The 14,518-nt window shown below is 41.3% G+C and overlaps 1 protein-coding gene across 1 annotated transcript; it reads left to right on the top strand.

Moving 5' to 3' along the window:
- The first annotated feature begins 2,632 nt into the window (after positions 1–2,632).
- Positions 2,633–12,810, top strand: CGA (glycoprotein hormones, alpha polypeptide). The gene is made up of 4 exons (XM_009872998.1): positions 2,633–2,731; positions 9,633–9,739; positions 10,814–10,998; positions 12,404–12,810. Exons 2-4 carry the CDS (start codon positions 9,640–9,642, stop codon positions 12,479–12,481), a joined length of 363 nt encoding a protein of 120 aa, XP_009871300.1. The 5' UTR covers positions 2,633–2,731; positions 9,633–9,639; the 3' UTR covers positions 12,482–12,810.
- The last annotated feature ends 1,708 nt before the right edge of the window (positions 12,811–14,518 follow it).

The raw sequence follows: 14,518 nt of genomic DNA, 5'->3' as shown, positions 1-14,518 counted from the left end.
AAGTGCTATATTTAGTTTCACTTATGTTCCTTAACAGAATCCCAGTCCAGTTTAGGAACCTGGTGGCCTCAAATAACTTGAAAATTTTAGCAGGTTTTTTGCCTTTTTCGACCTTAGCTTTTACTATACCTACAAATAGGAAACTAAATACTGATCTTGGCAAACTATATTCAGTAGTCCACGTATCTTTTCATCTATATACTTATATAGACAATAAAATCATAATATCAGAATGTAGCAAAAATTGTGAGAGTATTGCTAAATTATTTAAGAATACTCTGTTTAATAAACCAGAGGGGGATTTTCCCCCTGTAAAAGAGTGGGGCACATTCTCTCATTTCTCATTCAGTCACACATTAAGACAGATTTGACCAAGTATTTTTAGTTAGAGATTTGGAGCAGCTAAAGTAAGAAATCCTCTTAATAAAAATAGGAGCTTTTTTTAAACTATCTTTTATACCAGTTTAATTCCATTGACTTCACAAGATTTATTCCTAATACATTCTGATAGGAAAAAAGTACCAGGTTGTGGGCTCTTTTCTTTTACTCTGGGGGGATAACATTGTCACTGTGCTTGAGTCCTTCAAATGAAAGAACTATTTCCTATACCATTTCATTTTTACTAGTTGATGACATGCTACAATACACAGGTAAATAAGTACCAAATATGAATATACAATACAATCATTACTTATTTCGCCCATGATGAAGATACTTTTCTGGTTTTTGTAAAGCATCGCAAGTCATCCTGGGTTTTCCCATAGGACTGCAAGGTGGGGTCCAAGTGATGTGGACAGGAGAGAGGCAAGTCAGAAGCACTCTATAAACTTCAGCGATTTTCATCAATTTTACTTTGAATGACAATAAATATAAAGCTTCTCTCTTCCAGGGGAATATTTCTCAGTAAACTGTGTTTACCAACAGCTTTCAAATTTCAACCTTATGCTGTTGTTATTAAATGAAACAGAATTGTGGGAGAGAGACTTTTTTTAAAATTTATCTTATATTAGACCAGCTGATATCATTGGATGAAAACCAGACAAGCTTCCAGGTTCAGAAATCCTTCCCCAGTTTTGAAACAGAAGCCAATATCAAGCCAAGTGTGGGCTGGTGACAGTTGTTTTAACTTTGTTATGGTGCTCAGTTGAATAAATAGAACAGAAAAAGGTATCTGACACCTGGCAGCAGATATCTTAGTGAAGGCAGTGGTGATAAGTTTGCAATAAATGTGTCTGAAATAGCTAACAGAGTCCGAGGGTGCTGCTATGGTTAAAAAGAGAGTAGAGGCAAGGGACAAGAAAACTTGAAAAGCAAAAATTTGGGCAGGTGCAATTCGCCAAATTCAACTATACAATAAATATTTTGGGAGAGACTAATTGAATCACAAGTCAAAACCTCATTTTCATAGGAACGCAAAAAGCTATAGGGGTCTCTTTCAGTATCACGTCTCCAACAGTGACTGACAAAAAGTAGGTGCTTAAAAAGTAATTTTAAGCCTTTGGATGTTTAGACTTTCTTAAAGCTATAAAATATTTGTAAATCTCTAAGGGTAGGACAGTGAGCAGTCCAAGCTAGTTACACGGGACTCTCAAAGGTGAAAAACAGAAGTGCTGTAAAAGTGACTTAATGTTGTATTGAAATAGATATTTAGGGCTGTTTCTCTCCATTCACTCTAAAAGCAGTCAAGAGCAAGTAACTCGGGTCTAGGCAGTTAACTTCCAAAGTGAACTTCTGACAACTGAAGTGAATCTCCCTCAAGTCTCCAGCATCTGAAAACAGAGTAGGGTTGCAGGACTGGCCCTGAACAGCGACCCAGGACCCTCTGCATTGCCAGGGGCTGTTCCCAGTAGGCATTTGGATGTGTGCTGTCTCCCCTTTGGGAAGGGAAGAGTTGAGTGAACGCAAGCCCTGCTGTGCCACTTGGCCTCAGTGCCAGAAGGCAGACTGGGACCTGTCTTCTTTAGCCAGCATCAACACAGACTCACAAGTCCCTAAACCTTAAAAATCTGCACCCTGGTGCAGTTTTCAGAAGTGCCTACATTGCATTAGTTTTAGCCTAAAACCTAGATGAGATCTTGCCAGAAATTGTATCTTTTTTATAAAGGTAATTAATTCTGTGTTTATCCATGCATTCATTCTTGGGGCATTAAATTTAAATGGAGATTATTCTTTTAAATGTTTGTATAGATCTCTGCAGCTCTTTATTTTGTTATTCCTTGCTAAAACAAAGCCATTGCTGCAGAAGTGGTTTATGTGTTTTTTTTAAAAAATATTATTCTCCAGTTTAATAAGAAGCACTAGGAAACCTTAGTAACTCTTCCTTTTTAAAAATGAGGTTTTGTTCACTGAAAACTGCAAAAAACGACTGGACACTTGATATTTGAGTTCCCTAGGAAGCTCATACGGTGCTGAGTTTGTGCTCGCAAGCTGACCTTTTTTCATTAGGTAAGAAAAAAAAACCACTTTATGAAAGTCATGTTGAAGATAAGATCAGCATGGTGGGCTGGTAATTACATAAAGTAATGTTCAGTCATTAGAGAAAATGTACAGTTGATCCTATGGCTTAGATGTGGGCGAGGAATATGATCTAGCTTTGCTGGTATAAAAGAAAGATGCAACTTTTTCGTACCTCAGTTTCGGGAACATACATCTAAGCTTTACGAACAGCTCATCTTCAAACATCATCCTGTGGTTTCTCAGCTGTCTGATTTATCCTTGTTCAACAAGGGAGGTAATATATTTTTTAAATTTTGTTAAAGAGGAACAGTTACATATTTTCTGACATCCTCTTTCCTTTCTCTCCAAAAGTTTTCTTCTCCTTTCATTCTACCACAGCTGTTACTTTGAAAATTAACTTGAAGTTTGCATTGGGACTAAAACATCAGTGCTTGAGGTTAAACTAGCTTCTTTAGGTATTGCAGCTAAATGTTGATATTTTGTGATTGCTGATCAGGTCTGGTAATTCTTCATGGGTAACTTTGTGTTTTTCTCCTGATTAATGGTGGTGGTGTCAAATAGCAAACCTGTTACACAACCTGTGGTACTAAAACATCTTTTGGAGTCTTAAATTGCCAGTCATGATTAAATATGTTAAGGGAAAGAAGAAAAATGTTACTTAAGATATCTCAGTCTTCAGCAGTTTGCTAGCAGGTTACTGTGTAGATGACACTGGGTTGCAAATGAAGCACTGGTGATTGTAGTTCATGGTTGCTGTAACACAGCCGTACCTCATGCCAGAAAGTATGGCAGAAAGAAATGAACACAATGTGCAAAGTGTTCAACTGCTCTTTTGAGCACCACCGTCACCCTATGGAGAAGTATAGAGGCATGTCCCAAGTTTATGCTGAAAACATTGGATTATTTCATGCAACTAATACAAAGGATGCCCATTGAACAGAGCTTGGTGGCATGTCTGTGCCAGGACATACACCACAGACTTAGACAAGGGATTCTGTTGAACATGAGCCAGCAGTGTGCCCAGGTGGCCCAGAAGACCAGTGGCATCCTGGCTTGTATCAGAAATAGTGTCGCCAGCAGGAGCAGGGATGTGATTCTGCCCCTGTGCTCAGCACTGGTGAGGCCTCCCCTCGAGCCCTGTGTGCAGGGCTGGGCCCCTCACTGCAAGAAAGACACTGAGGGGGCTGGGGAAGGGACTGGAGGGAAAGTCCTGTAAGGAGAGGCTGAGGGAGCTGGGGGTGTTTAGTCTGGAGAAGAGGAGACTCAGGGGGGACCTTATCTCTCTCTCCAACTGCCTGAAGGGAGGTGGAAGTCAGGTGGGGGTCGAGCTCTTCTCTTGGGCAACCATTGACAGGATGAGAGGACTTGGCCTGAAACTGTGTCAGAGAAGGTTTAGGTTGGATCTCAGGAAGCCCTTCCTCACGGAGAGGATGCTCAGGCACTGGGATGCACTGCCCAGGGAAGGGGTGGAGTCACCGTCCCTGGAGGTGTTTAAGGAGAGGCTGGATGTGGCACTTAGTGCCGTGGTCTAGCCGATGTATCATAGAATCATAGAATTGTAAGGGTTGGAAGAGTCCTTAAAAATCATAGAATTGTCAGGATTGGAAGGGACCTTAAAGATCATCTAGTTCCAACCCCCCTGCCATGGGCAGGGACATCCCCCACTAGATCAGGCTGCTCAGAGCCCCATCCAGCCTGGCCTTAAAAACTTCCAGGGATGGGGCTTCCACCACCTCACTGGGCAACCTGTGCCAGTGTCTCACCACCCTCATGGTGAAGAACTTCTTCCTAACGTCCAATCTGATACGATGGTGTTGGGTCATAGGCTGGACTTGATCTCAGAGGTCTTTGCCAGCCTCAACAATTCTGTGATTCTGTAAAGGCATCCACAGAGTCCCATGCATACCTAAACAGAAGACTTGTTTGCAAATACAGGTGATTGCCTGTCTTTGTAATGGTAGCTGATAACATGATAACTTATTTACAGAAAAAGACAAGATATTGTCAATAATGAAGCGAGACTTTACCTTCTGTGGAAGACCTAAAATTATCATCTTTCTAAAGAGCTGCTGAAGCTCATACATTATATGATGTTCCAATAGCTTAAGAAAGATAATATTTAATAGAGCAAAGTAAAACCTTCCTTTGATTTGGTGGAGAGACGAGATGAGTGGTGTAGACACTAGGTGGCTTAGCAGCATGGGCAGTCAGAAAACCAGGTAAGACCATCAGGCAAAATGGCTGTGACATTGAAAGAGTAGAGAAGATCACACATGGGTTATATTGATAAGTATCTTTGGTGGTTTTGGTATGAGCCTACAGTCTCACTCAATAGAGGAAGTGCAAAACTGCAATTTCAATTCCTCTTTTGGTTAATGTAATTTAAACAACTTCCCTCTGGGATTGCCTCAAACCTTTGTAAAGTAGCAAATTATAGCATTATGTATCCTTAGAAACATTAGGATGGAGAAGGCCACTGTGCCTTCAGCAAAGAACATGAAATCATAGAATAACCAGTCAAGGATTGTGGTGTTATTCCTGTAGCTGGCATGTTATTGGAGCCATTGGAGCATCCAGGCTATCAAAAGGTTCAGGGTAATGTGGAAAGAGGTTGTTTGGAAAAGTCTCTCTGTCTTTTCCTGCTGGTGCATGAACCCCTCCAGCCAGCTCCTTGCACTCTGGGGAATGCCCCTTGGATGGAGCAGGGCTTGACATTAAACTGTGGCGTGCTCAGGCAAGTCTGTCAGCAGTCACATCCCCTCCATGGGGCTGGAGAGAGCATATACAATTAATAACCTCAAAAAAAGCCTTATTTTCTAAAGGGAAGGGTTCAGCTAATTTATTTGGCGTGACTCCATACATGCAGCTGAGCTCAGTTCAGTTCCCAAAATGCCTGGCAGGACCACAGGAGGCTGTGGGTCTAAATGGTGTGAAGGACCACATTTCTCCGGCAGTCACGGGTTACTCTTGTTGAGGGAACAGGGCACAGAGAGCTGTCAGCTGCTTCTCAGAAACCTGAGAGCCATGTTCAACACTTCCATGGGGCTACTGTGTTAAAAGCATGTCCTGTTTCCTTTGCCACCAGTTCACTAACATAAGAAGACTCTTTCTTTTACTTGGATGGGTTTTTGGTAAAAGCCCAAGCAGAGATCAGTAACTACAAGCTGCATTCAGCCTTCATGCATACCCGCATACATACACTGAACTGGCTTTGATACCTCTTCCAAATGCTTCTTTCCAGTGCTTCCGCAGCGATTTCTGCCAGTGGTTCATTATTGGCTGGTTTTAACTACTAACATAAGAAGACTCTTTCTTTTACTTGGATGGGTTTTTGGTAAAAGCCCAAGCAGAGATCAGTAACTACAAGATGCATTCAGCCTTCATGCATACCCGCATACATACACTGAACTGGCTTTGATACCTCTTCCAAATGCTTCTTTCCAGTGCTTCCGCGATTTCTGCCAGTGGTTCATTATTGGCTAGTTTTAACTCCTTTATTCTCTGTTTCCTGCCAGCATGAACTGACTCAGTGGGCAGGTGGAAGGGAGGAGGCAAAGTTACCTGTACCCAGCACCCAACCCTTGCCACCTGTTAATTGCAACTTCATTGGCCTCTTAGCCATTCAGCTTAGCTGGGCTTCAGATCAGTCTCTTACCTCTAGGTTTTGCTGTCTTAATTAGAAGGAGGCTCGTTTCCACTTTTGTGCCTTCATTCATTGTACTGGAGGGCACTGCACATCAATCTTGCACATAACCTTTGTTTCTTTCCACTTTGCTAACCCCAGTCAGGCAAGGGCCATATTCTTGTCACCCTGCCTTTGGTCTCAGCCTCATCTGCCTGCCCATGATCTTTTTTTGATTGCTGCAGGGACAGAGCCCTCTTTGATTTTGTTTCCTGGTTTCAGAGTTACCTTGTAGGATGTGTGCTCTACTGCCATCTGAACTGCTACCTTTGATGACTGCGTTGTACATCTGTTTAATCAATGAACTAAGACCTGCTGACCTGTGCTTAGAAGCCTCACATCCCCATATATATCTGGGAATTTGTGCAGTGATGGAGCATCCCCCTGTTAATCAATACTCTCTTTGCACACATCCCAGTGCTCCAGGTTCACTTTCAGATAATGACACCGGGCAAGCGGTGCCACTCCCTGGACCACCTCAGGTTTGCCTCTCCCTCCAAATGTGAGTGGGCATTGTTTGAATATTCGCATCGTGGCAGTCCTTCCAGGGATTCTGATGGGTGGGCACAAAATCTGCAAAGAAATATGTTTGCGTTATGTGAAAAATATCTTAGTTTAATTACACTTGATTTTTTACTGTCTTTTCTGGCTCGGGTTAGCAGAGCCTTCTCTGATCAGCATAGCATGCTTAAATAATCTTTACACCAAATCTCAAGATCAATTTCTTTCGTGCTGACATTATTGTCCTTCCTAATGCCATCTCATTTTTTAGAAATAGTTGTGGCCACAATTCAATCTGTCCCTAGAGAACATTTATCACAGAGTAGCAACATTCACTGGTGTATTTGGAAGAAGAAAAGCTCTTAAGTAGTTAGGGATTGAATGTTAAAATGTGTATATCAGTGTTGTCAGCTTGGAGCCTTATCCCGCACATCAGTCACTAGCACATCCTGCTCTTGTGTGACAGTTTCAGTCTTTTAAAGTCAAGGGATCAGGTGGTCTACGAAGGCACAGAAGAACTTCAAAAGATCCAGTTGCAAGACTCTGGAGATGCTGTCAGCACTGCAGTTCAGACAACAGCCCAAACAAGCTGTCAGTTAGCTCCAGGCATGGCCTAGGGGGGTGACTGTAGAGGAGGAGAGATCTGCATGATCAGATAATGTTTCTGAGAAGGCAGGTAAATAGTTTGCAGGTTTGCGGTGCTGCCTGGGGCACTTGGCTAAAGCCAGTCAGGATCAACTGGTGCCAGTGAAGCAGGCGCTGCTGCCCAGAGGCCCTCACAGGATAATCTACAAGGGCAGGGAAAGTCCCCCTGTTGAAATGCACTCTGTGTCTCAGCAATAAAAAGACCTTGAGCCTCAGTTCTTCACGACAGGGCTGATCCCAGCTAGCCAGGTTGGGCAAGGGAGTGCTGCTGCACAGGCTGCCCTGGATGGAGAATTTAATACTTCAGCATCCTTTATACATTCTTTTCTCCATGGATCTGTTTACTTCACCATGGGATGTAAGTCATTCCTGTTCTTTTCTAAAGGAAGAGCTCAGGGCTCTGATTTAAAAGAAGGCAATTTTTAAGGGGGAAATTCTGTTTTCTAAGTGAGAGACTGGGACAAAATGGTCTGTGATCAGGCACAATGAAATTGTCGGTACAATATGGAAGGTTAGTGCTTGAGAAGGAAAGTTACAAACTTCATGCCTAAAATACTGCATTTTAATAGTGACAAAAGCAGAAGTGAGGTTCAGCATTTTGGTTTATATCTTCATAGCTCAGATGAATCTGAGATTTTTAAAAGTAGCAGTAGTTGTCCAGATGTTTATAACATGAAAATCTGAAAACTTGTGGCATCTTTAGCCTAACTCGGATCCTGCCTGACTTACCAATGAGTTAGGTTCTCCTGACCCTCCCACATAGCAGTGCTGTGGCTCAAAAGAAACACCAATTTCTTATGACCAGTTTATGACCATATTTTTGCCTCTGACAAGGCCGGTACAAAATGCTTCTGAATAATTTTAAAGGTCCCATGGTAGTTACAAATAAACATCCTGCCAATCTGCGTGTAGCCCCTGTTTAGCACATCTGATGTTTGGATACAGAGAAAACTGAGGTTTCATTCTCCACCTCCTGTGAAGTCTTATTGTGAATAATAATGAAAAAAAGTAAATTCATTTTAAAAAAATGTGCAGAAAATTTGATATGATATTCATACAATTATAACTCATATATTTTGCATCTTTAATGCTATGGTTCCCCCAGTTATTCATATCAGAGATATGCATTACCCTGTGGTAAAGACTTGATCTGGATCAAATATAGCCACACAACTGCATTTCTATTGAATTATTCAGAGAAAAAGTGATATGCTATTTATGTCCACTTCATCTCATGTGCTAACTGTAGAAGGACAGATGTGCAGTCCCACATGTAGGGTTCTTACACAAAATTAATCTGTTGAAGAGATTTTTAAAAGTTTGAGCTGACTATGATATGTTGATACCAAACCAGTTTTCTACTACTCAGAACCCAAAAGCCACGTTGCTGCATTGGTAAAACAAAGCCTAGAAAAAATTTTGGTCCATAAGGTCAGAGCAATGCAGAACCCCCTGGGACTGCCCTGACCCGCGGTGGTGCAGGTGGCCCTGGGGCTGTTCCAAGCCCTCCTGAGGTCTCTCTTGGCACAGTGTCTCCTTGGGTGCTTCGGAGCACGGTGAGTAGTGCCTCTCTAATTACATAGATCAAAGGAGCTTTCTCCCACCAAGGAGCAGGACTCTGAAAATCTGTTTCCAGGGACTTTGACATTAAAAAATGTCATAGAAGCATAGAACTGTGGAATTGTTTAGGTCGGATAAGACCTTTAGATCACCGAGTCCAACCATTAACCTAACACTGCCACGTCCACCACTAAACCACATCCCTAATCACAGTCATTTAAATACCTCCAAGGATGGTGACTCAGCCACTTCCCTGGGCAGCCCGTTCCAGTGCTTGACAACCCTTTCCGTGAAGAAATTTTTCCTAATATTCAATCTAAACCTCCTCTGGCACAATTTGAGGCTATTTCAGTGTATGGTCAAATAATCTGACTCTTGATTCAGGAAATTATGTCCTGATGTGAAATTATTTTCCCTAAAATTAGTCTTTACATGTCCCAGACTCTGCAGATTCTTTTGATTTCTCCATAAGCATTTTCTGGTTTTATCCAGTCTACCACAAATACTAGACAGTTATGATATTTGAAGTTTATGTGCTGTGGCTTATGCTAATATTCAGGGGAAAAAAAAAGTTAAGGCCAGAAAGAAAGGCACATTTTTGTTATTGTGAAGTCAACTTTCTGAGCCTATAAAATGCACATCAGTACACTGCATTTTCAGTTTCCAATCCTAGTTCTAAATTGTCTCAATTACTTGCACTGAATACTGTGTCAGTGTGTAGCTGAGATACCAGTATTGAACCCAGTGCAAAACAATCCTTTAAAAATATGTGTATTTGTATTTCCAGACAGATCATGGATTGCTACGGGAAGTATGCAGCTGTCACTTTGACCATTTTGTCTGTATTTCTGCATCTTCTTCATGCTTTCCCAGACGGCGAGTTTCTCATGCAGGGTAAGCTGCTTTCGGTGTTCAGAAATAGAGCAATTATTTGTAAAAAGTATTAATTAAACTTTCATGTGTTTTATAAATGTGGTCATAAATCTGATAATTCAGGTGCATTTATTGACACTGAGATATGAAGATATAATAAATCAAGATAATTTTACTATAAGTATACTTTCTATTACTTCTCTAAACTTGATTTCTCCAGGTCGAGTCTCCAAGATGACTGTGTCTTCATGTTGACATGGATGATCTTAATCCATGAAATGTTATCAAATAGAAATGTTTTAGTTTCTTTTATTCCTGAGAAATAGCAATGTAACATAAAGAACAGCAGAACCATAACGTCTCCTTAAAATATGCAGAATACTTTTCCTCTGTAGATCCCAGAATGTGGGATGTTGGTGGTGTAGCATTCCATAAAAGAGGCATATTAGGAAGATTTTAGGGGTGTTTTGAAGGTTGTGGGGTTTTTTTAATTCAGCCTTGAACAGAATAGGGCAAAATGCAAGCTACAAAAATCTCAAGATCACTGGGTATTTTTAAAACTCTTCTTAATGGTGTTGCCTGAAAACAGGCAATATCTAAGAAGCACTACAAGTCTTGCTACTCTCTTTAACTATCTGTAGCTAACAGGAAATTTTTTAGGGACATCTAAAGCAGTAGACTTACAAAAAAAACTCCACAACTGTCAACAAAATTGAAGAGAAAACCAGAAAAGGATATTTTGCTCTCCTCTCACCTCCCCTCGCTCCAAAGAGAAGAAACACCAACTCCCCAACACAAAAGACAGGATACAAACACAGAGAGAGACTGGCCCAACAGATTTCCTTGGTCACAGAGGCACTAATTGGCCTGGCCTTGGCCAGACACGGGTCTGACCTTTACCTGGAGCTGGGGGAGGCTCTCAAAGTTTCAGACAGTCGTCCCCTACGGCCCTCCCCCTGCTACCAAAAAACCCTGCCAGACGCAAACCCATGACACCAGTGCTTCCTCTTACCACCAGCACTTTCCCTTTCTTTTTGAAAATGAAAATACAGCTGAAGACCAAGTGAAAGTTTCTTCCTTTTATTTTTATGGCAGGTTGTCCAGAGTGCAAGCTAGGGGAAAACAGATTCTTTTCCAAGCCAGGAGCTCCCATTTACCAGTGCACTGGGTGCTGTTTCTCCCGGGCTTATCCTACTCCAATGAGGTCCAAGAAGACCATGCTTGTTCCAAAGAACATTACATCAGAAGCAACATGCTGTGTAGCAAAGGCGTTTACCAAGGTGAGGGTGTGAATGAGACCTGTTTAAGCTTCTTTTTAGGGTGCAATGCTTAGCTGAAGCAATGAATAGAAAATAACATGATTTTGCTTGAGGACATTGGAGAACTATTTGAGGAAAGCATCCTTGGCATTTCTATCCTTTTCGCTTGAGTTATTTCCTCTTTCTAAAGAGGAAATTAAAGTGTCAACCAGTACCAAGCCTGATATTCAGTTGGGATCTGGAAACTGGTGCAGTGCCACTGACCAACTGCTTTGACTCATGACATCTGCAGTTCTGGTGGTGGACTTGTTGTCCCCTCATTTTCAGCTCTCCTGGTTGTGCAACCCCCCTCAAACACGGAGCAGTGTGTATTTGATTTTAATAAGTAATTTTCCTTGCTTCTTTCCTGCATAGGCAGGAGTTCTCTGGGAAGGCGGCTGGTCAATACTATCAATTACCTGTATAGGAATGAGGGACCAAAAGCATCTATGCTCATTAGATTAATTCAGATTGTGTTTTACTTTTAATAATATAACGCAGAGGAGAACTGTAAAGGTATGCGACTATATTAGGCATTTAACACTCTCATCTGGAAGATTCTTTTAAAGATAAATTTGATGTAACAAATGGTGAGCTAGTTGAAAAAAGCTAAACTGTCTGTCCTATGGTGATCTGAATCAGGCTCATTAACCTGACTAGAGACTCAGTTCAGTTACCCACTCAGAGATTTGGTGCCATTTGAGATACCCTGGGGTACTAAAGACATTTGTGTATGGCTGGCAGACACAGGACCCATAAAGACCTTCTAGAGTGGCAGCTGGAGGCTTAGTGAGATCCCCTCTGGCATCTCAAAGGGCAGTTGACGGCTCTGGGTGCGCAGCTGAACAGAGCGCTGGGTCTCTGCTGGCTGTGATGAGACTTACCTACAGACACCTATAGCTGAACCATCCTGGCTCTTCGTCTGAGCTGAGGACAGATCTTTTTCTGGACCACCAACATTATAGTTGCCCTGAGGCAGCGACTGGAATTTGGTTGAGATTAAAAAATAAAGATGACTCCTTGTGTTTGTGGTCTCCTTTTTTATAATCCCCATGTGAAATATCTTAAGGACTCTTCCTGATTTTTCATAGATTGGTTACTTGACACTTTTTGAAAATTATATATTTTAAGAAGTGCCAAATTAAGAATACAAAACTATGTCACTATGCATGTCACTATTGAAAAACTTCTCTTTATGGCTCTGAAAGCCACTGATGATGCAACTTCACAGGTTGGTATTCAGAGGCCGTTCTAGTTCACACCCCAAAGAGCCTGTGTACTTTGTGGTTAAGAAGAAGTCTTCAGACATCTTTTACTTGAGAATTCTGTTTTTACTGTATAGCTAATCCTAATTATTTGTTTTATGTGTGTGTTTTCTTTTTTTAAGATCACCCTTAAGGACAATGTGAAGATAGAGAACCATACAGATTGTCACTGCAGTACCTGCTACTATCATAAATCCTAAAGCCTGTCCCTTTGTTAATGAGCAGGACAACGGTGAACGGAGTATTTGGTTTTTAGCTTTTATAGCACCACTGTGTAAAATCTTATGTTTTCTGGTCAAGACACTGAGTAGACCTTTGAATAAGATTGATGGCTGTTTTATTTCCTCTTTGCTTCTTCATGCATTTAAGTAAGTTTAATTATTTCCATTAGGGATAAAATACAGCACTTGCATGGCAACCGAATGCTTGATCTATTTTTAAAATAAACTGTCAGTTAAATTATCAATGTTTCTTGAGGAAAAATGGTGATTTAATAGCTTAAAACAAAATCAGATTCTGCTGCAGTTAATTTCTAGATTTTTTTTTATGGGAGGGAAGGAGGAAGGGGGAGGGGCAGGAACATGGACATAAAAAAGCAATATTTTTTCTGCATTCATTTAGTGATTAGATTTCTTGAAAACTCAACATTTTGTTTCTCTTCCATTTTTTATTTGCCTGTGGGCAGAAAGTTTAACAGTATATCATCTATGCACAGTCTTTCTGTGCCGTCTTTTATTTTTCTTTGAACTTAATCTACTTCCATACAGATAGGTAAAAGGATGCAGAATCAGTCAATATAAAGAATTGTGTGGTTTCATGTAGCAATAGTGGAACAGAGGAGTAGTACAACAGTATTAGCATTTAGGGTATGCCTGAGCAGCATGATACAGGGCTTTGGTAATTCCCAACTGCAATGTGCTGTCCCCAGTTATTCAAATGGGAAAGACAGGGAATACATTAGTTGAGAACAGGACCACACATAACACAAGACCTTAATATCATAAACTGGGATTTTAGAGATAGTACTTATTCAGTTGTAGCAGGTTGGATTGGGGTTTCTGGAGGAACTGCTTGCAGGTCTGGAGCCTGCCTGTTGGAACTGAAGTGAATTTCACCCTAATGTCTGAGGTGAGAAGATCAGCCTTGCTATGGTCGCTGGCTTGCAAGGGTTTAAATGTACCGACTCAAAAAGTCTCAGATGTATTTGGGGGGGCTTTCCCTGCAGTAGATGCTGTGAGAGCAGCAATGAGAGCTTCTAACGGGGAGAGGGAAGGTTGCCTGGGGTGAGGCTGTGAGGGTGGCTGCTCTGTCCTGTAGTAGTTATTCTAGCATCTCCCAAGGACACTGATCTTGTTGCTTCACAATTCTTACTACACTGGAGGTTTTCAGTCTTCTGGGAAGTTTTTTCTTAATGTTTTATCTATGTCTCATTTGCTTTGACATTACTTTTGGTCAAAAAAGAGGCAGTCCAGTAAGGTGGTCTTTAGGATAAGTTTAATAACAACAGCAGCGTAGGTTTCCACAATGAGAAGTCTAATTTCTCATTCCAGATAATCACTCAGGACGTTACAGGAACACATGTCAAGCAGCTGCTATAGCTGATTCACAATTCCAAGTTGTTGTACAATTTTATTAAATGGGATTGATGTGGGGACTTTTGTAGAAGAGACGGGTCCTGCCTGGGATTTCTCGGCAATGGGAGAGAAGTTGAAAGATGATTGCCTTTGGGAATGGCATTGCATTTTCTCATAACTTTGACAGGACTGAAAGGGAGACCAGGGAAATGCCTTCTCTGAAGTTCACTTGCAGGGGAGATAGGCCTTTTCATCTTGCCGAACTTTTTGGATGATGTCTTACTCAAGTGACCTCCTCTGGCAGTATCAAGTACTTGCTTGTTTATATATAACAGCGCTGCCCATACTAGCAGGTTGGTGGCATAATAAATTTCTGTTTGCATCTCCTGAATCAACTTCCAATATGGAAATTGTATATGCATTGTAAAACCGTAGAAGTATTGAAAAATGGTAACCAGAATGAAACCCATGCTTTAAAGAAGACATGAGATGCTGTAGCCCTGTGACATTCTGGGATGCCTGTTGGTTGGGGTTTGTTTGTTTGTTTGTTTGTTTTGGTTTTCCCCCAGTGGCTTTTTCCCTTTTGCTTGTACAAAGTCATGAACTTCTCCACTCATGGATCCCTCTTCCCCTGCTACTAATGTGGCCTCAGGCATCAAGGTG

Source organism: Apaloderma vittatum, unplaced genomic scaffold, assembly GCF_000703405.1.
Source record: "Apaloderma vittatum isolate BGI_N311 unplaced genomic scaffold, ASM70340v1 scaffold11457, whole genome shotgun sequence".
In the NCBI taxonomy this organism is placed as follows: domain Eukaryota; kingdom Metazoa; phylum Chordata; class Aves; order Trogoniformes; family Trogonidae; genus Apaloderma; species Apaloderma vittatum.
This window is presented reverse-complemented; position numbering and strand designations above follow the sequence as displayed.